The 26,484-nt window shown below is 33.4% G+C and overlaps 1 protein-coding gene across 2 annotated transcripts; it reads left to right on the top strand.

Moving 5' to 3' along the window:
- The first annotated feature begins 1,342 nt into the window (after positions 1-1,342).
- Positions 1,343-24,305, top strand: LOC133190116 (two pore potassium channel protein sup-9-like). 2 transcript variants are annotated; one of them, XM_061325592.1, is made up of 4 exons: positions 1,343-1,602; positions 7,271-7,386; positions 22,135-22,419; positions 23,456-24,305. In XM_061325592.1, the coding sequence occupies exons 3-4, from the start codon at positions 22,137-22,139 to the stop codon at positions 24,232-24,234; spliced, it is 1,062 nt and encodes a 353-aa protein (XP_061181576.1). In that variant the 5' UTR covers positions 1,343-1,602; positions 7,271-7,386; positions 22,135-22,136; the 3' UTR covers positions 24,235-24,305. The 2 variants fall into 2 exon arrangements, with proteins under 2 accessions (XP_061181576.1, XP_061181575.1); XM_061325591.1 differs by lacking the exon at positions 7,271-7,386 and having other exon boundaries at positions 1,344-1,602.
- Positions 24,306-26,484: the final 2,179 nt, after the last annotated feature.

The raw sequence follows: 26,484 nt of genomic DNA, 5'->3' as shown, positions 1-26,484 counted from the left end.
AGAATGTCTAATTTAAGGAAGCTCTAAACACTAACAAAAGGTGCTTTTTGGACTTGTTGAAAAATATATCGTATAAAGGTGTGCATATTGGGTTTATTTCGTTCATTTTCAACATAGGGTACCTGTCTTATTTCCGCAGGAAAAATGTTTAAAGACAATGGACTATTCGTGAAGAGAAATCACTGTTGTTGTAACTTACATTGGGAAAATTAATGGAAATATTGAATTAAATGACTTATTCTTGGTCTAATATAATGCTTAGAATATTTTAATCTACTAAAAATGTGTAATTAACTGTAAATAACCATTTTTTCCCTATCTTCTAAGGGCAGATCACTCTAACTGCATAAAACTACACTACAAGAATTCTTTAGTGTGCAGTGTTTAGAGCTTCCTTAATCATTCTAAATTTCGGAGTCAGTTATGTAATTAAGGTTGACATTAAACAACATTTTAAAAAATTCTACAGTAGGAAAAATAAAAATAACTTCTTATGTAATATGCAAACTTTATTGACTATTTTTCTGAAGAAATAATAAAAAAAAAATTGTTGAAAAAAAAGAAATAAAAATCGTGAGGTTATCACGAAATTTAGCAACATTGCACTACTTCGAGAACATGTACTTTTTAAGGTCGCTGCCTCTATTTCAATATCAGATACTGAGCCAATCACATTTGCGTGAATTGTCTTTAGGGCATTCGCTTTTTCTTATCCAAGAAAACACAGTAGTGACGTCATAATCTAATGACAGCAATCATATTAACAGAGAATAAGATATAGTTTCAAATATTGATTCAGCCATGAAAATGTTCATCGGCTACTGAAGCTCAAAGTCTTGGGAAATCGTCTACAACCTTAAAAAACTGGATGTGAGCAGTCCTTTTTTCGACATTTTAAACTTCGTTTGTCAAGAATTGTGAAGAACGATTATATTTCGGTAAACCAGTTAATGACTATCGTTTCATTGGATAGAAAAGGGTCAATTTTCAGAATGCATTATTTTTCCTCAAATTAGAATTGTATTGGATTTTTTTCTCTAATCCACTTGCATTCCATTTGTAACGCGATTCACATTAAATATTTTTAGATAACATGGCGTTTGGCTCTACGCGTCGGAAATCATTTCTGTCGTTTCAAAGGATACAGTAATAACTAGCCATAGGACATGAGAATCAAACAGATACAGCCTGTAGATAAGCTACAAAACTAATCCTAATTACGCACCCCATGCATTAAAAACCTCGCCCGCTTTAGCCGAATATTTTTTATTTCCACGGACACCTTGCAGTGATTTTTTTTCCTCTTTGAAAGATCATGTTTGTTCAGGTTAAAAAACATGAAGCATTTCTGGAATTTCTCATCTTTTATTACGCGATCGAGTCTTTCAAGGAATAATATAACTGGACAATCAATAGAGATTTTATTGTTCCAACCGCGCATGTGCACAACTGTCTGAGCACAACACCGATAGTTTACTTTCCTGTTAACTCCCCGCCTAATTGATTGTGAATCCACTTCAAATTAGTTTTCTTTCCCCATGGAACCGTAACAGATGATGAGAAGAGAGGGCATGGAGATCAACTAAAAAAAGACCAGCCCAGGTAAAAACTTTTTCTCATAACTTTTGACCTTTTGGATTTAGAAACTTCTGATTTTTTTCTCCGAATGCTTATCCGTATAGTGTGTAATATTACGTAAATATTCAGCTCTTTTATCCACTCGCATATAAGATAGGATCAGAGAGCACATGTTTCTCTCAATATTGATGCAAAACAAATTGAGTTTTTGGTTTAGTTCACACACAGATAGCTGTTTATGAACGCACGATGGTCTATGATGAATAAGCACTTTTTTATGAAGTCAAAGTAGCAAATAAGATTTTTCCCTCAAAGTGCAAATATGTACGAAAGTAAATATACAGTAAATTTAAAACAAAAGAAATCTCTTTCATAATAAAATACGGAAGTATTTTAAGGAAAAAATATCTCGGAAAGGAATCAAGAATATTATTTGTCAGGATTTGTCTTATTTACGAAGTAGTTTCTATTTTCTACTAAAGTTCTCAAAATATGTTCATGCTTTGTTTTGCTTTGTTTGTTTGTTTTTTTTAACCCACTGTTTACATTCGGTTTACCTTATAACAAAACCATCATTTTTTTAATATTTAATTTTTCTTTTGTATTTTATTTTTGCATACAAGGAAACAGACACATGTACATACAGAAATATAATAAGACAACTGGTTTTGCCAGCTAGTAGATGCTTTTAAATTATTAATATATACGTTTTATATCAATAAATTATACATAGAAAGAAATTGTTTCCAATGTTGCTTTGTTTAAAGGACAGGTTCTAAAGTTATCATTTATAGTTTCAGGGAAAAAAAACAAAACAAACCAGAAGTCTCTGATGAGACTGTAGCTCTACTGGTCTGTTTGTATAACAAAAGAAAAGTAGCACTTGGATTTGAAACATTGCAACATGCAACAATAAATAGAATTATGTATCTTAATGTAGTCTACTTTTGTGACAAGTTATATTGAAATCAAATGAAAACTAGGAGTAGTAGCGTTTTGAAAGTATTTCACGGAAATTTCTATTTTTAGTACCGGTAACAATGACAACACCATTCACCCAAATAAAAAAAAACAGAAATACATATTATGTATCGTAGTGTATTCTAACTGTGTGCCAAATTAGATTGAAATCAGACCAAAATTGTAGGAGGAGTAATGTTTTAAAGGAATTTCACAGAAATTTCTATTTTAAGTAACCATGGCAACACTGTTCATCGAATTCAAAAACCAATGCAATAAATTATGTATCTTAGTATAGTCTTCTTGTATGCCTAATTATATTAGAAGCAGACTAAAACTGTAGCAGGAGTAGTGTTTTAAAGGAATTTCACAGAAATTTCTATTTTTAGTAACCATGGCAACACCGTCCATCGAAATCAAAAACCGATGCACTAAATTATGTATCTTAGCGTAGTCTACTTGTGTGCCAAGTTATATTGAAATCGGACCAAAACTGTAGGAGGAGTAGCGTTTTAAAGGAATTTCACAGAAATTTCTATTTTTAGTAACCATGGCAACACCGTCCATTGAAATCAAAAACCGATGCACTAAATTATGTATCTTAGTGTAGTCTACTTGTGTGCCAAGTTATATTGAAATCGGACCAAAACTGTAGGAGGAGTAGCGTTTTAAAGGAATTTCACAGAATTTTCTATTTTTAGTAACCATGGCAACACCGTCCATCGAAATCAAAAACCGATGCACTAAATTATGTATCTTAGTGTAGTCTACTTGTGTGCCAAGTTATATTGAAATCGGACCAAAACTGTAGGAGGAGTAGCGTTTTAAAGGAATTTCACAGAAAATTCTATTTTTAGTAACCATGGCAACACCGTCCATCGAAATCAAAAACCAATGCACTAAATTATGTATCTTAGTGTAGTCTACTTGTGTGCCAAGTTATATTGAAATTGGACCAAAACTGTAGGAGGAGTAGCGTTTTAAAGGAATTTCACAGAAATTTCTATTTTTAGTAACCATGGCAGCACCGTCCATCGAAATCAAAAACCGATGCACTAAATTATGTATCTTAGTGTAGTCTACTTGTGTGCCAAGTTATATTGAAATCGGACCAAAACTGTAGGAGGAGTAGCGTTTTAAAGGAATTTCACAGAAATTTCTATTTTTAGTAACCATGGCAACACCGTCCACCGAAATCAAAAACCGATGCTCTAAATTATGTATCTTAGTGTAGTCTACTTGTGTGCCAAGTTATATTGAAATCGGACCAAAACTGTAGGAGGAGTAGCGTTTTAAAGGAATTTCACAGAAATTTCTATTTTTAGTAACCATGGCAACACCGTCCATCGAAATCAAAAACCGATGCACTAAATTATGTATCTTAGTGTAGTCTACTTGTGAGCCAAGTTATATTGAAATCGGACCAAAACTGTAGGAGGAGTAGCATTTTAAAGGAATTTCACAGAAATTTCTATTTTTAGTAACCATGGCAACACCGTCCATCGAAATCAAAAACCGATGCACTAAATTATGCATCTTAGTGTAGTCTACTTGTGTGCCAAGTTATATTGAAATCGGACCAAAACTGTAGGAGGAGTAGCGTTTTAAAGGAATTTCACAGAAATTTCTATTTTTAGTAACCATGGCAACACCGTCCATCGAAATCAAAAACCGATGCTCTAAATTATGTATCTTAGTGTAGTCTACTTGTGTGCCAAGTTATATTGAAATCGGACCAAAACTGTAGGAGGAGTAGCGTTTTAAAGGAATTTCACAGAAATTTCTATTTTTAGTAACCATGGCAACACCGTCCATCGAAATCAAAAACCGATGCACTAAATTATGTATCTTAGTGTAGTCTACTTGTGTGCCAAGTTATATTGAAATCGGACCAAAACTGTAGGAGGAGTAGCATTTTAAAGGAATTTCACAGAAATTTCTATTTTTAGTAACCATGGCAACACCGTCCATCGAAATCAAAAACCGATGCACTAAATTATGCATCTTAGTGTAGTCTACTTGTGTGCCAAGTTATATTGAAATCGGACCAAAACTGTAGGAGGAGTAGCGTTTTGAAAAATTGTTTACAGACAGACGGACAGACAGACAGACAGACAGACAGACGGACGGACGACGGACACCTTACTATCGCATAAGCTCTTCTGGTCTCTGACCAGTAGAGCTAAAAAAAAACGTTGACCAATTATTTTATTATTAGCAAAACGAACAATTCTAAATTATCATTTCTATAGGTTTTTCCCCATGAAACAACCAATCAATAGATAACTTATCTTCATTGAAGTATTTATTATCCATTTATTTTATGATTGGTCACGTGACTTTTATGACTAGGCAAACAAATATCTGGTATTTTTCTGAAATAACAAAAGTTACTTTATATTGTAACAGTGTAAAGCTTTATACAATGAAGGAAATGCTACATCAATATTAATATTACTTCAATTTAATGAATCTAGATGGGGGGTTTTTTCGGCCGAGGGTGGGGTGGATCAAACGCTACTTACATGTATTTGTGGAACAGAAATTGAGTTCAATATTGATTTGACGCAACTTTTGCTTCTTTCTTTTCCCTTTTTGATATTATCGAATAAAAAGAAATGAATAAAGAAAAGAAAAATTAACCGATTCTTGGTTTACAGGAAATTACCGCTATTCTCATTAAAGGTAGTGTTTAATTAAAACTAAAATAAAGAAAATTTTCCTGTTTAACTAATTTATACCATAAATCCTCTTTTGAGTTGAAGTAATGTATTTCTAACGCATACTCGTATATTATACATTTATGGAAGAGCAAATTGAAAATGAAAGACGAGACGAGAATGGTGTTAATTTCAGCCACGTGGTCTTACCCATTGGGTCGCAATTGGTCGCCTAATTGGCGGCCTGAGAGTACTAAACTTACAGAAAATTCATGGATAATTGATAATACGTTTTGTGATTTCTATAGAGATTTATTTGAAGTAGCAAAGATAATTTCAGCTGTCAAACTAAATTAAGTTAAGAAAGACTGCATTTCATTGTCAAGCTGCAATATCGTCTCTCTTCCTGGAGTGTTGGAAGGAACGGACACAACACTGTACATACAGTGAATCCTGTCTAATCCAGATGTAGTGATAAGTGTATTCCGAAATCTTGCCTAATACAATGTTAACTTTTAGTAAATTCAATTGTTTGAAATGTTGTCTATTCCGGAATGTTGTCTAATCCGGCCAGTTTTTATATGGATCCAGTGATGTACTAATTAGACAAGTTTTACTGTATTAATTTTATTTAAACTAAACTTTCACTTCGGGGCTACTTTTTTTTTACCAGAACAGATGGGAAGGTTATAATTTGATAAAATAAAATTGGGGAAAATAAAACAACTTTAACAATACATTGTATATATACACGATACAACTAGTATTTAAAAAAAATAATTAAACCGAGTGGAACATCAACACAAGTATGCCAGGAAAGAACAAGGTACGGTTTCAATACAAATCTTGCACTGTATTTTTCTTAAAAATGAAAGTGATGAAAAAATTAAAATTCATGCTTTCTGAATAATTGAAAGTCCATGCGGAAAGATCATACAAATCATTTTTCTCACATGACCTACTAAATGCTAACTTGTGCATTTTCCCGTATTTTCTTAAAAAGTGCAGAAGACATCAATTTTCAATGAAATTTTCTTTAAGATAATATAGACCACATGCATCGCCCACAAAAATTTTTAGATATGTGATTTTTCAAAAAAATTTACACAACATATCCAAAAATTAAAGTGGGCGACGGCTGTGGACACTATTTTCTTAAGGAAAATAACCCCTGAAATGGGTCATTTTGAGGCCATTTCTGCTTATAACAGAGGAATGCATCAAATTAATGACGTCATACTTCCAGAATGGTCTTCCTTCATGTCATATTCTTTCCTGATTTACAACAGTCATATATTCAACTCATAGTTAAGCCAGTTTCAAAACTTTTTGGAAACATTAAACTTTTGGCACAATAAAACCAAAACCGTACCTTCTTCTTTCGATAGTTCTCTTAAATTTTTACGCGTACACGTACATGTAATTTGTTTTTCAGTTTTTATCACAGGATTTCAGATGTTTTAACCTGACTGATATACTGAGGGAATAAAAAAAGTAACGTTGTGGAACTCTTCGGGTAGGGTACCGAATTCCGTCGATGAAACAGTAATGTGCCATTGATCTAAAATTCTACGCTCTTTTCATATCTATTTACAAATAAACAATCTATAAATATGCTCAAGTTCATTCCAAAATTCCGTTTAACTTATCATGATACATGTATGCTGCAATGCAGTCCAAATCTTACCTATTTTTGTTTATCGAAACCAGATACCTAGAGAGATGTAATTAATTTTAACCTCCATTTACTGTCATTATCGCTAATTTCTGAAGCTTGAAAACTATGTACAGTCAAACCAAAGTATTTCGAACTCAATTGACTGGCAAAAAAAAATCATACTTTGAGACTTAAATTCCTATTGTAATGGAGACCATAGATTTACTTCGACATATCCCTAATTCTCGATACGTACATGTACATGTATCGCTGTTCGAGATTCCAAAGATAAACTTTAATTATACATGTAATAATTTCAAAATTAATTTTCATGTGCTCATAAAATTCATTTATTCTCACCGAATTGTATACAATTGATTAAAAAAATACTCTGTAAGAGTTGTTTCCATTGTAGGCCAAAGTCTACCACACTACTGTGATTTAGTTCCTGGATAGGTTCAGGAAAAGGACGTAAACGAAATACTGATCCTAATGTTTGATGTTAAAGATCGAAAGCCTGGAAAATTCAAAGTAAGCACGTAAAACTAGCGTTTATTCAGATAAAGACCTTAGAAAAGATTAATATAAAATGCTATTCTATTTGAAGGGTCATTAACCAACAGTTCTGAAAAATGAACTGAATCAGTTAAGTACGTTAAAGGAATTTCTTTTTCGATTTACATAACATTTATTATTAAGTAGGATAATTTTGATGTAAATCTTTCTGTCAAATTGTTTTCAGAAAAAGTCGCCATGTTATTGTCTTTATTGCTGAGGTCAGCCACTTATAAAATCTGTAGTAAAACTAATAAAAATGGCGGGAGTTAATAAGCATGACAACCACAAGGTTCCCATGGCAAGGAATATTAATGCTTAGGCATAAAATAATTTTAAAATATTGTATGTCAGGCCCTGTATCCCACATCTGGAGCATGTCAAAGCTGCCCCCTGCTCAACAACTCCGTTAAACACCTCGGATTGTCGGTGAAAAAAAAGAAAAATGAATTCCATACAGACTCCGGAATACTGAAAAAGAGGTTATACATGAGAATTATAGGCTCGTGAATCGATTAACAAATTATAACGGTGTTTGATAATTATGATATTTTTATCAAAGTGTAAATAAGTACAATAATGTTTTTTGTATTATTGATTCCAAAAAAGACTTCTTTATTCAGGCAGTATCTTTAGACAGAGTGCTGCTTTTCCGGAGAAATCTTTCAGTGGGACGAGTAACATGATTAATTTTTCAGTTAATCAGAATAAAACAATTTTGCTAACTTAAAGTAAAACATTTTTGAAATAACTGTTATTACTCAATATAACTTAATGAATTACTTCATAATCTAACAACACATATATGATAAACTGTACCTTATCATTTTATAAATTTTGTTTCATTTTTACGAGGGGCATTTGAAAAGTTATGAGAACTACTTGCTAAAATATGAACCGTTTAACGGAAATTACTGAGTTTGATATCATTGGACAGATCACAAAAATATACACATATTGTGACGTCATTTTGTAAATTTTATGACGTACTAACTCAGAGAATGACGTCAGAATCTCTAATGTCTAGCATACTGACCATAAAAATGACGTAACAATAGACACAATTTAGGTAAAGTAAAATTTTAAAGTCAACTTTTGTTCGTTACTCGGATGCACGCTAACGGACACAACTGCCAGTTGGAAGAATGATTACATAGACTACAGTCTATCAAATGGAGTTATATTCAGGAGCTGCTATAGTTCTGAGGTGGTTTAAGAGTGTGTCAAACATACCATGTATTAATCGAATCTAGCGCAAAACATTGGGTAAAAAAGACGCTGCGGAATCACGGAAGAATAGTGGACGTTGTTACAGAATTTGCTGGCATTAATTCGTCAGGTGTTTTAACCAATTTTGCGGGAACGATTAAAGCTCAAGAGAAGTTAAGCTAAGGGTGTCCCATATTTTCTCGTAAAAACCAAAATGGCGTCGGTGTAGTTCTAACCCAACCGTAACTCGGTGTGTTTGAAAATTTTGAATCATGGAAAATAAATAAGATTGTACAAGGCAATGAAAGTCATATTTAATTTTTTGAGTCCAAAGTCAAAAGCAATAGTGAGTTTTGGATCGCCGAAGTTGAAATAATATGAAAAAAACAATACGCACAGAAACCACTGTAGGAAAGCCGATGACCGTAATATAGTTTACGGTCATCAAAACATGTCGGCTGAGATGATCGGTTGAAAATTTTCGACGGCGATTATAAACATTATTCAGTAAAACTGAATAATTTAAGGTAATGGTTAAACGAACATCGATGTTATCTCTACACCAGTAGTTATTGTTTACCCAAACAAAAGAAAATGAAATGATGAAAGGCCTTCGAAATTTTGCAGTATGATGACCGTAACAAACACATTCCAGCGAGAAGATGATGACCGTAAAACAGTTATTTAGATGACCGTAATCTTTGTACAAAATCATGTTAGATGTTTTATATCTTATTTAACATCAATTCTACATGTTCTATTACACCCCTGTAAACAATTCTGATGCGATCGGCAACACGGATAAAATCATTGAAGTAGAAAGTATCGTAGAGAATAAGTTAAAGCAGTTTTGTATGCGCTGGAGTATAACCAGATGTAAGTAATACTAGAAAAGATTTAATTCGGGCAAATATCACCTAGATTAAATTTGTAAAATAATTTCTGTGCAAATGATCAAATCGACAATGCTCCAAACATCGAATTTTCATGCTTTGAGATAGTTTAGATTGTTATCATCTATCAGCATTGAAAGTCATTCTTAGAGGTATGAACTAAACATTTTAAAATTAAAACTGTATACATTAGCATCAAAACAAATTTTAATTGGAAATTTTGACAACTGCGAGGCGATCGTCAACGACATGTATCGTTTATTAAGCGATCGTATAACTGGGAAATAGCGATCGTAAATTAAACGCATGAAAAAAAAAGCACAAATCAGAGTAAATTCTGTTTAGGAAGTGTTATTTCGATGTATAATATATATTATTAAATTCAAATAAGGCAGTTGGTCATTGTGAGATATCGTTTTTAACCATCAAAATTGACCTACATAAATATTAGAAATTAAACTTAACTATGTTAATCAAGGAGATACTACGGAAAACGAACTGGAGGGCTCGCAAAATTTTACCTCAAAGGTATAGCACTTATAATATCTCATATAATATATTTCAACAGAATAGAATTTATTTGCAGGCACGCAGTATCGTTTTTTTTTAAAGGGGGGGGGGGGGGGTTATAATGTAAAATTACCTTAGAAAGTTTGACAAGCAAAATAAAAAAGGAAAATTGTCCAAATTCGAAAAATCCTATATTGAATGTGTGTGTGTTCGGGGGGGGGGGGGGGGGGGTCATCTTCTTTCACAATCAAATTTTATTCACAAAGTACCAGAGTATCACTATTTAACTATACTGCAATAAAAGGGGGGAGGGCAACCAACTTTTCAATAAACATTTCAACTGTTACAGTAAATAGTTATGTTTAAAAAAAGTGGAAGAAAGCAGCCTCACTTACCCCCCCCCCCCCCCCCGTCCCTTTTTGTGATATCCCGATGAGTTGTACAACTCAGAGGCAATAAAGATTTGAATTGATTTGAGTTTAATAGAGTAAGCTATCATTAATTAAACCACAGGAGTTGGAATATGGCCTTTCTGACATATTTTATTTCTTACATAAAATTTGTAACATGACGACTTTTGTAAGAAAGCAATAAAATATGTCAAAAAGGACACATACCAATCATTTCCCCGAAATTTTCCATATCCCGTAAATAAAAAATACAAATACGACAATAATAACAATTTTCAGTAAAATGATAACACTTGTAATTATTTTAGTTTAATTGATAGGTATCCCAACTCCTGTAATTGTTATTTTCATAGTATAGTCATTAGTGTATTAATTTTTTTTTTTATTTACTGAAAATTTCGGTAAAATTTATAGGTATGCTAACTCCTGTGATTGAACAGCCATTCCCTTGACAATAAAACCTGTTTTTCTATAATCCTAATATTCGGTCCTTCCAATACTTTTTGTTAGTATCTGATTCATTTTAATCGAGTGCCAATAGACAATGAAAAGAAAGAGTTCTGAATTTTTGATTTTGCTGTCTTAAAATGTGGACATAATTACCCAAGCAGAAGATTAGAAAATCTGTCAATCCCCCCCCCCCTCTTCAAAATCAAATGTTCGGTGTCCTGTTCTGTTTCGACAGACTATCAGCCCATGTAAATCGGTAAACTCTTACTATATTTCATCAAACTGTTAAGGGTATTTAATGAATTTCAAATTGCACGATCGCATGTTTATCATATTTTCTTAGTTGCATGATCGCACACAGAATCGTTACCGATCGTAAAAACGTTTGGCACATGTACACTTCAAATCTTTATTTTGACGCTTTCTGTTTAATATTACGGTCATCATAAATTTACGGTCATCCCACTTCACGGAATAAACCGAGATTACGGTCATCTTAATATTTTGTTACGGTCATCATTCTCAAAAACTTTGAGGTCGTACTACAGCTTTATTTCCTTAAGTTCAAGTAAGCTATAAAAACCAATAGCAAGTTTTACTTAGCGTACATTCAATTTTCAGCGGAATTTACACAGATATGCTATCAAATGTTTGATACCTTGAATGAAAAATTCTTACCGGTCAGCTCGGCCGACATGTTTTGATGACCGTAAACTATATTACGGTCATCGGCTTTCCTACAGTGAGAAACATGTCCGGAGGAAAACTCTTGTACGTTCTATTCGTAAACGGTAAGAGTCCTGATACTCAAGATGCATTTGTGGAAAACTGCATCGTTACTCTTCAGTTTTATGTTGAATATGTTTTATTTAATATAGTGGAGAGCTATATAATAGACCAAAAATCCAGCTATATCATATAAATAAAAATTTTTGATGACTGCTTAGGATAACATAACCGGACATAAACCCTGCTTATTAACCAAGCAAAAAAAGTATGGAATTGCTGATTTACCATACCATTCTTACAGTCTTACTCTACGTTCATGCAAATTTTGTTTGAAATATCTTTTCAAAAAAGCCTTTGACAGCACTATTTCGATGTTCTCAAGTGGACTAAGAACGCGTCTTTTTAGTATGCTAAACATTCGAGACTCTGACGTCATTTTTAGAGTTATTACGTCATAAATACAAGAAAGTGACGTTAATATATAAGTGCAAATTTTCCAGCTCTTTTCAATGGAATCAAACGTATCAACTTCCGTGAAATGGTTAACATTTTAGCAAGCAGTTCTCAGAAATTTTCAAATGCCCCTCGTATAATAGTGATTGAAATATAGAATTATATATTTGATTACTTTCTTCAACTTTAAACTATAAATAACAGAAATTATGTTTTCTTAAATAATACAAAGCAGTCTTAAATGTCATGGTTGCAATATTAAATAAAAAAAAATGCTTTAGTCTTTTTTTCTGGTAGTTGTGTGTTAATCTGCGGCATTATATACATTTTATATACATTCAGTTAAAAGAAAAACCTTCAAAATTGATAGCAAAAGACACATCACATGCATTACTGAATCATGTAATATCAATAACAATATCAACTAGTATTAATTGTAACGGGGACCGTTACAGATGTTCCCCAAACGCTCCCCAACTTCCTTTTGGTGTTTTATTCCCTGTAAGCTTCATTAAATAAGGCAATCAAGTATATTGGTTTTTTTACGCATTACACGCGCGCGCACGGGCATGCATGTACAAAATGACCATGTCAACTTGTCTACACTTTTAATACATCTTTATATTCAAATTTCATCAAAAGATGAAAAAAATTCGGCTATATTAAGTATATCTGTCATTTTACGCATTGCAAGCACGCGCACGTGCATGCATGTCCATGATGACCGTGTCGTCTTGTCAACACTATTAATATATCTAAATATTTTGAGTATCAAAGCATTTCAACAAAAAGTATAAAAGTTACAGCTATATCAAGTATATTGGTCATTTTAGCATTGCATGCGCGCGCATGTGCATGTTGACAATGTCGTTTTGTCTACATTTATAATATGTCTATATATTCTGAGTATCAAAACATTACATCAAAAAATTGTAAAAGGTATGGTTATATCAAGTATATTGGTAATTTTACTCATTGCACGCGTACGCATGTGCATGCATGTGTGCGCTGACCATGTCATCTTGTCTACACTATTAATATATCCTTATATTCTGAGTATTAAAGTATTTCATCAAAAGATATGAAAGTTTTGGCTATATCAAGTATATTGGTCATTCTACTCATTGCACGCGCACGCACGTGCTTGCAAGTGCATGCATGTGTGCGCTGATCATGTCATCTTGTGTACACTTCTAATATATATTTATATTCTGAGTTTCAAAGCAATTCATCAAAAAATGTACAAGTTAGGTCTATATAATTTGTATTGGTTATTTCAATCATTGCGCATGCGCACACGTGCATGTATGTGCATTCTGACCATGTCATCTTGTCTACACTTTTAATATATCCTGATATCCTGAGTATCAAAGCATTTCATCAAAAGATATGAAAGTTATAGCTATATCAAGTATATCTGTCATTTTACTCATTGCACGCGCGCGCACGTGCACGCACATGCATGCATGTGTGCGCTGATCAAGTCTTCTTGTGTACACATCTAATATATATTTATATTCTGAGTTTCAATGCAATTCATCAAAAAATGTACAAGTTAAGTCTATATCAATTGTATTGGTTATTTCAATCAATGCGCATGCGCGCACGTGCATGCATGCGCATTCTGACCATGTCATCTTGTCTACACTATTAATATATCCTTATATTCTGAGTATCAAAGCATTTCGTCAAAAAATATAAAAGTTACAGCTATATCAAGTATATTGGTCATTTTACGCTTTGCACGCGCACGCACGTGCATGCGCGTGCGCGCAAAATGACCTTCGTTCCGCAAATCTACATAACATTCCTATTAACCCTAGAAAGGTTTCACCTCAATCGGATGTGTAGTTTCGGAGATCACTCACGGACAAAAAAGTACCCAGGAAGAAAAATAATAATAACTAGAAACTCATTGCGAGCAATGAGAGGTCTTCCGTCCGATTCTGAAAATAAAAACGAAAATTCAAGCTGAAAAAGAGATAAAAGAAATTCAGACACTCTGTAAATTTAACCCTTGTCGTCAGCGTGAAAATCCAACTTGCTAACGTTAACCATTCATTTTTACATCACTTCCGGTCACGACCGGAAGTACCAGAAGTAACGGCTATACAAGATTTTCTCACGATTCATATAACTGATGACTGACCATCAGTCTTGAAAGTTTTAGACTTCAGTCGTTTACTGTTGCCGAGCAATATTGTGAGATCAAATTCTAATTTTGAGGACAGGTAAACAAGAGACCGGAAGTGAATTTTATAAAAATCTTTGACTTTTCTCTAGACATTTGCAATATATACAACATACATAAAGTCATTTCAAGTACTTTATCGATGAGCAATATTTATGAGAAAGTTAAATATCAAAGTAAAGTAGTTTATCTCCTAAAACCGGAAGTTGACGTTTTTGTTTCCGGTGGAATCTAACATATTTCTAAACAGCGAAAGAGATGCAATAAAGTGATGCAAGCATTAATTTAAAAAAGAAAAGTTAATTTTTTTTAGATTTCTTTGATCACTTACTGTGACAAGCGGAAGTGACGACTGACGCGTTTAACCCAAATGGTTTTGCCTACTCCTCAAGGTCTATTACTTATAAAAGTTTGGTGTTTTAATCTTTTACCTAGTTTTGAGATCTCGCTCAGACAACTTCACATTTTGAGGACAGGAAAACATGCGACCGGAAGTGAATTTTTGAAAGATATTTACGATTACTCTAGACATTTGCAGTCTGAATAACATATTTAAAATTCATTTCAGATACTTTTTCTAGAAAAAAATATTGATGGAAAAGTAAAATACTCAAAATATGTAGTTTTTCTCTTATAACCGGAAGTTGTCGCTTTTGTTTCCGGTGAGACCAAGATCTTTCGAATCTGCGAAAAAGATGCAATAAAGTGATGCAATTTTTAATTAAAAAAAGAAAAGTTGAAATTTTCGATTTCTTTGATCACTTCCTGTGACGACCGGAAGTGACGGCTGACGCTCTGAACCCAAATGGTTTTGCCTACATCTTAAGGTCTGTTGCTCATATAAGTTTGATGTCTTAATCTCTCACCGTTTCCGAGATCTTGCTCAGACAACTTCTCATTTTGAGGACAGGAAAACACGCGACCGGAAGTGAATTTTACAAAGATATTTGATGTTACTCTAGATATCTGCAGTTTGAATAACATATTTAAAATTCATTTCAAAAACTTTATCTACAAAGGATGTTAATGGGAAAGAAAAATACTAAAATTATGTAGTTTTTCTCTTATAACCGGAAGTTGTCGTTTTTGTTTCCGGTGGGACCAACATATTTCGAAACTACAAAAGAGATGCAATAATGTGATGTAAGTATTGATTTAAAAAAAGAAAGTTGAAATTTTATGATTTCTTTGATCACTTCCGTAAACGCCCGGAAGTGCCGACGACGAACGAAAATGTGATTCCACAAATTTAGAAGTCACGTTCTATGCTCTCCAATAAGTCTCCAGTTCATATCTTTAGTCATTCTTGAGAACATTCGAGGACAAAATTTCATTTTAAAATCAGGAAATTGCCCGTAACTTGGAACCAAAATGGAATTTTCCAAATTTTCCTTGTGATGAAACAAGTTCAAACAATGACTAATTTTTCCTGAAAGTTTCACGAAAAACCACTGAATAGTTTTCGAGAAAACGCCTGCACAAAATTTGGTCAAAAAAATAATAATAATAATAATAAGAAACAGTAGAATCACTATAAGGTCTTCCGTGAAAACGGAAGACCTTAATAATAATAATAATAAGAAACAGAGTAAAAACAATATGTTCCCAAACTTCGTTTGGGGAACATAATAACAACAGTATCTCCTATACATCGTCTACGACAAAAGCATGGTTAACCAAAATATCCTTGTTGGTCTAATGGTATTTTATGAGATCTACAATGTATAGATATGCAGACGAGCCTACTGTTTGTGTCACAAGCATTTAGGTACATTGAGTACTAAATCTTTCGGAAGTAATTTAAGCTAGTCAATAGTTTAAGCTAGCCATGTACATTGTACATTGTATAGAAATTAAATTATATTTCAAAGTTGTCCATCCCTCAGATTCCCCCAAAATAATCAACAATCAAATCGCCAAGAATTCGTGAAAATGTGCTTAAATATGTATAGCCATGCTGGTTTGTTCACAGTGGATAAAATAAATAATCATTTTATATGGGAAATTTTACAAACTTTCCATTAGTATTCTCAGTACCGTAAATAGCCACATCCACGTTGTAGAATGAAGTCTTATTGAAAATTTATCGACATAATGTTCCATAGGGTAAACCTTTTCATGGAATATTTATAATATATGAGTTGGAAAATTTGGTGCGTTGTTTTTTTTTATTTAACCAGTTCTAAAATTACACGTATGATTTAGTTTTCCTATTTAGATTGCCTGTAGATTACCATAGATCATGTATCACATCAAAGCGTGCATGTACATACATACAAGTTATGTACATTTGTAAGCGCCCTTCGTCCACGCGAAACCGAATAATCTCTTGCTCATTAGATTTTTTTTGTCGAAGTTTATCAATCATCCGTCTTTCTGTCGTTTGTTGCACTAATCTTCTCCAAAAGCATTGAGCCAATGTTAACCAGCGGTTCCAGAGAAGAAGTTGAAAATGTTCAAACGTTGACGCACGACAGACAATTAACGCATCTGTAAAGTGTATGATCAGGTTTCTTTCAAGGAATAAATATCGTTTCCTCTTACTCTATGTGATTTTATTTATTGACTTAAATTATTATCATAAGGCGCTCTATCTGTACTGATTTGTCTTTTAAAGAAAAGGACTTGGTAGAGCACTTCTTGCACCGCGTTTCTTCCATAGATTCCTATTGATAGAGAAGAACTGGGTGTCTATTTGAAATCTTCTTCAGATGTAAGACACCCAGCACTTAACATCAATTCCCTATGACAACTTGCCACTGGTGCCTATGACTGACCTTATTCAGCTCTCACCCTTCTCATCTTTACGTCAAACCGGTCAGAGTAGCCAAGTGTATGGTAGGACATTCGCTTCGTGATCGAGAGACTCGGTTCGTTTTTTGATTGTCGCACTGCGTCAAACCTAAGACACAAACAAAGGTAGTGACTGTTTCTCCACCAAGCGCCCGGCATTATAAAAGTCACAGGTCTTTCGGATTGGATCTGAAAAACCGTGGTCCCGTGTCACGGTAGGCGACGACACGAAAAAGAACCTTCAATGGTACTGAGTGCAGGGGATAGGTCTAAATTTGAAGCCCTTCACCGTCGTACGTACATGTACGTCTCTGAGTGAAAAAAAATTCTCGAATGGAACGTTAAACAACATATAAATGTACAATCAATCAATCTATAGGTCATCTTCTTCAGCTAACTTTTGACTGCCTGATATTTCCAAAGCTTCGCTTTTATACATCCCATGACCATTCAATACAAAAGATTTGTCATGTCAATCCATTAGTTGAGGTCTCCGTTGGACCGTTACACATCATTAAACAAGAAGGATCGTGTTCCGTTGCAAGGCAATAAAGCTTTCTAAGGAGAATTAATTGTAATTTGTAAACACATTTAAATTGAATTGAAAATATTTCTTCATAATAACTTAGCCAGAAAAGGCTAAGTGAAAACTTCCTTATTTATAGATTGAAAATTATTTTTTTAAAAAAAATGGGCCTTGGAGCTAGCAAAAATATATTAAGATTGCGTTTTATAAACTTTTTTTTAGAACAATAGGGCGACAATTTGCCAGATCGATCTGAAATTATCTCCTCATGTAGTATGGATTTTAAAAATGTTTTAGTCAGGATGTTTTAAGAGGGTTGGAATAATTATAGAGAAATGTTACATAAGAATGTACAGAAAAATGTAGCTTTAATTTTTTCTGAGGAACAACAAAGCTTCAATTTGTATCCAATACAATTACTTTAGTACGGAAATATTGACTTTTACATGAAAAACACAAGGTTACAGTTTGAAAAACTAATACAAATTTTCAACATACTGGCTGATCGAAGATCAAAATTATCAGGAAGAGAAAAATGGCTCAAGTGAGCGTTGTGGCCTATAGGCATTATCACTCGAAAACAGAATACTTAGATAAACGGAACCATTGATTCGATTTCAATTTCCCGAGTTACTGATTAAAAAATGACAAATTTTAGTGTAGAGTACAAAAAAGGAACACAATATATTCAATCAATATCCCACTAAAAGAGTTCAATATCCCACTAAATGAGTGGTGAAAACCATTGTTGTACTCTTCATAATCAATCTGAAACCTGTTTCCTTTCGAGCTCTTTTACATAAGTGTATTGCTATTCCAATTTCGCACTTAATTTGCTTGTTAATATTTTTACCGGAATTAGGACAAGGTTAAGGAAAATAATCCCCTCTTGAGGATTTCCAAATTATGAAATTTAATAATTGTAACTTAATATTTTAGAATATGATGTCGTAATTGAAATAAATTTCTGAGTAATCAATTTGCGTCTTCCATCTTTTTAAAACGAAAACTACATTATACTCAATCAGAATAAAAAATTACAAGTACATGTACATGTATGTAGAGATTAATCATCATTTTATAATAATTTAATCGGCAAATTTCGATGCTATGGTGGCATCTTTCTATTACTTGTCAAATAATTATATCGACTTGTCAGATGCTTATGTCGACTTGTTAGATCTTTATGTCCACTTGTCAGATATAAGCATCTGACTAGAAACTCAAAATCTTGATATCAAACTGTGTTGATGCCATTAACTGACACCTACTTGCCCTCATAACTTCTGGCAAGCCTACATTTATATGTGTAAAATATGTAAACATAATTATCTGATAAGTCGACATAATTTTTTGACAAGTCGCCATAATTATCTGACAAGTCAACTTGTCAGATGTTATGGCGACTTGTCAGTTAATGTTGTAGACTTGTAAGATGTTATGTCTACTTGTCAGATAATTATGCTGACTTGTAATCAATTTATGTCGACTTGTCAGGTAATGACGTCTTGTTAAATCCTAATATCGACTTGTCAGAAAAATATGTCATCATAAGAGACACTTACATATCAATATTTCTAGTATGTAAATGTAGTTTGAAATACAAAAATCCATTTAAAGTAAAATTCCTCTTTGTTTCCATGGATACAGTTAAAAAAATTGTCCAACTGATTACATTGCACCAATTATTTTTCTTCAGAAACCAGTTTGACCAGATGAAAAGAATAAGTTTTTAATGCTTCAAAAAAATTGGTTGGACAGTTACTGAGAAAAACAAGATTTAAAAGATTTTAAATAATACTTCGTATGTTTCAATGGAACTGGTCGCCATTTGAAGAAGGGAAACTTGTAAATATGTGTCGCCCCTCCCCCCTCACACATAAGAACAGCCATGATATATAATTGGGGGAAAAATTGGCTCTGGGGGAAAACGCACTCTAATATCTATAACGCACAGAAGCATTCCCCCCCCCCCCGGAAAATTGATTCTATGTGGGATTTCCGTGGGGGAGATCCTACTCTAGAGGCTCTTTTCCAGGGGGAAATCTTACTCTACTAGAACCGGGGGGGGGGGGATTTTAAAGGGGTAAACCTACTCTATAAGACCGGAATGTTACATTGAAGAATGATGCACAGTATTGTCACAGATCATTGAATCTACATGTATAAAAATTTGTTATAAACTTTAAAGTCGGGTGTGGTAAAGATTTACTGTTTCATCACTCCCGCGCAGTTGTTCTTTTTTCGTGCTCGTAACATGTTATGAAACACCTATGACAATTCTGATTAACTGCTTACACGTACGATTATTCTAATAGGCTGCTTTTCTAGGGTCTATTCTCAAAGTTCATGCCATGATGTTTGCAAACATCAATGATTGATACTTTCATTCTTTGTATTTTTCCCTTGTATATTTCATTTCGACAGATTATCGAGGTATATTACCAGGGTGAGGGAGGATAGGATACTTCTTCAGCGCCACAAGTGGGAGTTTGTAACCGGTTTTTCTCAAAATCGAGTTCCTTAATTTTTCGAGTTTGAGAAAAACCGGTTACTACCTCTCTCTTGTTCTGGAACATATATATAAAATACTTATATATTTAGAAAACCATTTTTTAAAAGTTGGAAATGATGAATGAATAATTTATTATATGAGTTGAACATGAATGATAACATATTTTGTTCCTAATAAATGAATGGTCCAATATTTTTAATCATGGTAGCATTTTGAAAATGCTTTCAAATTAAAGTACTCCAGCAAAAGAATTTACAAAATTTTGATTATTGTCCAATTACTTGCATCTTGAATTTTACATTAAAGTCTATGTGCAGTGCATGTTTTATTAAGATATTGTAAAAAGTAATTTGAAATTCATACAAATCTCTTGGTGAAAATATGCATAAAATCTCCCTTTATTAAAATATGAAATAAAATTAATCATCTACCGCAGATATTTTGACAAAATTTAAATTTGCTTCATCAAGGGCAGATAACTCTTGGAAAACGTTTAAGGTTCAAAACGACTGGCTTCTAATATGTTATCAGTCATGTGTTTTTGGTTCATCTTATTCGTCATTATCTAGCAATACATATTTACCTAGCTTAAAGTGATTCGAAATAGTTCAATATTCCTTCATTTTACATTGAATACCCCAAGTTTCATTTAAGTTTTTCTACATTATATAATCTGTAAGTAATGTTTCGTAAAGATATATATAATAAGATAAAGGCTATGTAAACAGTAAATTATGCAAAGGAAAACTGAATTCGTTTCAAGCAATAGTGCAAAAATATTTCCTAATAATAAATACTCATTAATTTAAACCATTAGCTTCATTCTTTTTAATCGTGCAAAATCTTAAGTTTATTTAGACAGCTTCGAAGCTCAGGTACGACTTTCTCACACAGAAAAAAAAAGTGTTGCATAGGAAATAAAATAATTTGAAATGTATTTTATCATTTTGTTGAAAAATTGATTTACAGGAGTTTATCGTTTATTGTCAGTATGCAGAGTGCATAAAAGTTCAATAACTTACTAGGACCACTTCCTGCTTTTATTGCTTAGTAGTGAAATTGCACTTTACTAGTAATGAAATGTACGATATGTTGACAATCTTCCCGCCATTAAATGATGTTGGCGCAATAATAACAATGTCGGAATGTTTCTTCACACTTTACATCGATTGTCTATGCCCACAGAGTAATAAGGTTGACCTAAAAGTACTACTATGTCCATTCTATCAGCCCTCAAAACATCAATAGCTTGTCTAATCTATCGTTAAGGAAATACAGAAAACAAGAACTTTAACTGTTGGAAGTGCTTTCTGTGAAATGATATGCGTTTACATGTTTTACTTATTAGCAGTAAAACTAAATTATGATGTTTACAAAACTTTTCTTATGATAAAGTAGTTCCGCGGAATCTTTAAAGCTTCCCTTTGAGATCGTTTGTACTTTTGCTATGTCTTTATCATGACATGTTTCCAAGACCTATCAATGTCTTCCTCAACAACACAGCGGTAGAATCCAAGGAATTGGACGTAAACAACTTATTATTTACAGATCGATCATGGACATCCCGAGATCAAAGCGTGCGCCCGACATTTGTACATGTTCTTTATAGTGGATTACGCGAACAGACATAAACCGAATTTCTTCTGGGACGAAAAAATGTAATAGGCAATCCGAAAAAAGTATTCGCAACCTTGTGAAGAACTATTGTCCAAAGTGCAGAAGAAAGATAGGTCTCTGAAGTACACCACTTGTGCATCAAAATTGATTCAGTATTTTGCACTTTTATCAAAAAGTACTCATGGTCTCGAGCTCAAAAGTTTCTATTACATATGTAGTTATAATTTTCCGTCTGTACTAATTCATTTAAAACTAGTTGTGGGATACTAAGGGCATAAAAAATAAAACTTTGATTTTTAAAAAAAATAAAAATAGACATTTTCTCGAAAATCTAAACTAAATTTGGATGGACTTTTGAATGGAATATATTTGATATCACACCAAATTAATATTATAATTTTTGAATTTTTGCCTCCTATCTTTTGCAGCCATGAAGCGACAGAATGTGAGGACGCTTTCACTAATCGTCTGCACCTTTACATACCTTCTGATTGGAGCCGCTGTCTTTGATGCTCTCGAGTCAGAAAACGAAATCAAGCTTAAGAATAAACTACTGCAGGAAGAACGAGATTTCATAGAGAAATTTAACATCAGTGATACAGACTTTGAAGAAATCAGAATAAATGTTTTGCGGTCCAAACCTTACAAAGCCGGGGTCCAGTGGAAATTCTCAGGAGCTCTGTATTTTTCTCTGTTGGTTGTATCCCTCATAGGTAAAAGTTGCATGTTATACTGACAAACACACGCAGTATTATTTCAAAGTATTGCATTAGATTGCATTTGCCGTTTCAGAATTTCAGTACTTTATAATATATCGCAAAGAAAAGAACAAACAACTAAATCAATCAAACAAATAAACCAAAAAGGGAATATATCATGGTAAAATTAAAATTAACGTCGTACAAATATTTCAAACTAATTAGTAAACAATATATGGTTAACCAATAAATGTATTCTGTTTGTATGGTTGTCTGCAGATAAAGGATTTGTAATTCTGACACTAATGTCTGCCTTCACAGACAGCTTGGTACTATTATCCCAGAAAGTTGTCAGCTCTGGCCATCGGATGAACTTAGCCAAGATCCTCATCCCACTGTTAAATGAGCAGTAATAGCTTAATATCTTAATTAATATCAAGATTTGACGTCAGCAGTTACGCGTTAATAGGCCTTTCAGGAAATTTATCCAACATCTGTGGTAATTGTTCGGACATTCTATATCTCTTGGACCATGACACCAGTTGTTCTTTTTCTAGATAAATATATAATCAACAGAAGCTGTAGCATAGATGAAGTACCCTATATTGGCTATTTATATGTTTTGACATACTCATTAGATGTTTCAGATACACAGTGCTACGCGTACAAACATCGTACAATATTTCTGAGTGTGCAGTCCTTTTAAAGTTTTTACATTAAAAAATCAAAATTGAAACCATTAGTACTTTATGACTGAACAAAGAATCAACAGATTTAAGAATCATATCAAGATTATACATTTTTCTTGGAGATTAAGTAAATCGTATTGGGCATTAAATGATTAATTTCAAATTTAATTTCAGTCAGTTTGTAGATACATACCACCTTGAAAACAAACTCAGCGCAAGCTGTTAGCCAGTTTTTATTCCATGTTCTTACAGTATAACATTTTGAGTGAGAAAATTTAAGGTCAAAGTTATTTTAAATCCATAATTCCTGTGATATACTAAGTATGTTTCGAACGTTTTCATTAATACACTGTCTTTTGCAGGTTATGGCCATAGCACGCCTAAGACTGTGTTCGGAAAAATATTCTGTATGCTATACGCACTTGCTGGAATCCCGCTTTGCATGATTATGTTTCAAAGTGTTGGTGAAAGACTAAACACATTTGTGACCTACCTTTTGAAAAATATCAAAAAATGTTTCAGGTTCAAGAAGGCTGAAGTTTCTCAAACCGACGTTTTGTTCATTACCTTAAGTTTGTCTACACTAATCTTGACAACAGGGTCGCTGTTGTTCTCTGAACTGGAGAACTGGCCAATCATTAACTCCGTCTACTACTGCTTCATTACGCTGACTACGATTGGGTTTGGTGATTACGTAGCTATGCAGAAGGAAAATATTCTCCAAACTCGACCAGGTTATGTATTGTTCGTTCTCCTTTTTATTCTCATTGGATTGACAGTGATATCCGCAGCCATGAATCTCTTGGTGCTTCGTTGTTTGACTTTAAATAGCGAAGACGAAAAAAGAGATGAGATGGAGGCTGCGGAAGCTGCGCGGAATGCCGTGCGATTGAATGGTGACGTCATCACTGGAAATGGTGGAGTAGTTTCGAATGCAAACGAAACTCCTGAGTATCAAGACGCTATATCAGTTTGCTCTTGTTCCTGTTACAAATGGAGGTCTCCAAACAGTGGAAAAATACACAACTCCAATCCTAACATTAATCATGTGACGTCATTCAGTATCGCCAAAGAGGACGAAATGTCGGAAGAAACAGATTCATTTCTTCACTGGCAAAAGACAAAGCGAGCCTCGTTCTGATAATGTCGATAAACAATTGCCATTTTGTGCCATATGTAATTTACTTTTAAAGTGTTAAATACTGAGAATATTATATGTTTTGAAAAAAATCTTAATATAAAGTGTATATTAAAGCACTGCATATTAAATGCCTTTTGAAAACGAGTTATTTGTGTTTAATAATATACACATACATGTATTCAAGCCCATTTTGAAAATTTTTAAACTTAAACAAAGAAGAAATGCTACAGAACAGGAAATAAAAATATCATGTGACGTCATAAATGAACTCCACTTGATATTTGTATGAAAAGAAAAGGCTCGAACATGATACTTTATTGGAGATGCAATACCCTCCTAATACTGCGTAAAAATTGCTATCAATAGTGGTGATTTTCTGAGATTGGCTAAACTTTTTTAAAAATTCTGAAGAAAAAATTTTAGTGACTCTATGATTGTAAAATAATGTAATAACCAAAAGACAACAAATTACAGGATGGTATTTTGCATGCGAGTTTTTTTTTTCAGGCCACCAGTAACGTACCACCGACACTGAACCTTCCAGAGCTGCCGTTCTTTCGTTCTATTATCACTATAACAATCCATACTCGGATCTTCCTAATTTTTTTTTCCTGCAGTGTAAGCTTTCAGGAATACGAGGCTTAGTATTAGATTATATAATAACATTTTTCGGGCAGAATTAAATCTGATATCAAGTCCTCCTCAGTCAATAAGAAATTTATAGAGAACAATTTTCCATTACCATCGATATAAATTCAAGATTCTCATATTTTTGTATTGAGCAAGCAATTTAATGAATCAATATTTCTAGTTCAAACGATAGGTTATCCACGTCTAAAATGCATTTGGTCTGAGAAAACATGCAATCTTTAATAAAATTTGGAATTGGTCTGAATATTTTAAACAGATAGAATAAAGTGTAGGAGGAAGCCTTTTTTATGAAGATAAAAGGTATGATGGCAATAACGATACTGGATGTACACATCTTTAAAAAAAAAAAAAAACTGCAATGCAACACGTACATGTAGTTGATATTTAATTCAAAGCTAGTAATTCTCGAGAGCAAAAGAGGATCAAGCGATTGTTGCGTGTACAAAGCTTTGATTGATTGATGTATGTTGTTTTACGTCCTGTTCGAGAATTTTTCACTCATAATAAAAACTTCACCATATACCAACGAAAGGCTTCAAATTCAGACCTTTACGCGGCACTCAGGGCCATTGAGCATTGAGGGTTCTTTATCGTGCCAACGCCTACTGTGACACGGGGCCTCGGTTTTTAAGATCTCATCCGAAGGACCCTACAAAGCTTTTATGAATTTGAGAGCCCGCCGTTTTCCCTGTACTGCCTTTACATTGTGCTACAGAATATGTTTCTAAGATGCCCCACATTTGCCTTTGGCATTCATTTTGTTAATCCTGTCATTGACATTTCTTTAAAATGGTCCAAGTTTGTATAAAAAGACGTAATTGATTTTAGAGCCAAGTTACTAAGAGTGTGTAAATATAAATCAAAACCTGTGCATATAATCAAAGTAATAAGTATTTGTGTTCACTGTATGGAGAGGCCAAAATGTTTTTCATGTTTTTGACAGGAACATATATTTCTCTTTGCCAAATATGGATGACCATGCATAGCTCATAATATGATACCGAATTTCGTATATAATCAATCCATTCTCATAAGCAAAAAGGTTTATCCCCTTTCTTGAGCATTTTGTAGACTTAATGTGTTCAAATTTCCGTCGAAGGTAAAAATGATTCAGAGGCAATTTTGAAATCCACAAATCTATATTTTTATGCCCCCGTATCGAAGATTCGGGGGTATATAGTTTTTGCCCTGTCCGTCTGTCTGTCTGTCTGTTTGTCCGCAAAAACTTTAACATTGCCCATAACTTTTGACTGGTTGGAACTATGGTTTTCATACTTCACATATGTAATTCTTGTGACAAGTCCTTCCTTTGGATACGATCATATTTGACCTTGGAGTTTGGCCCAGTTTTGCAAAATTTTACCGGACTTAAACCTTGGCCATAACTTTTCAACAATTGGTTCTAGGGATTCCATACCTCACGTGTAATTCTAGTGACAAGATCTTTCTTTGGATGCCAACAACTTTGACCCTTTGACCTTGGAGTTTGACCTACTTTTGAAAAACTTTAACCTTGGCCATAACTTTTAAATGGTTGGTGCTAGCGCTAGGACTTTCATACTTCACATATGTAATTCTTGTGACAAGACCTTCCTTTGG

This window comes from Saccostrea echinata, unplaced genomic scaffold (assembly GCF_033153115.1).
Source record: "Saccostrea echinata isolate AGI-Se365-2 ecotype Australia unplaced genomic scaffold, CSIRO_AGI_Sech_v1 ptg000020l, whole genome shotgun sequence".
Lineage (NCBI taxonomy): Eukaryota > Metazoa > Mollusca > Bivalvia > Ostreida > Ostreidae > Saccostrea > Saccostrea echinata.
This window is presented reverse-complemented; position numbering and strand designations above follow the sequence as displayed.

Coding starts and splice junctions, on each gene's coding strand:
- LOC133190116 (XM_061325592.1), top strand. CDS start 22,137: ATGAAGCGACAGAATGTGAGGACGCTTTCACTAATCGTCTGCACCTTT. Junction 22,420..23,455: donor GTTGGTTGTATCCCTCATAG/GTAAAAGTTGCA, acceptor TGTCTTTTGCAG/GTTATGGCCATAGCACGCCT.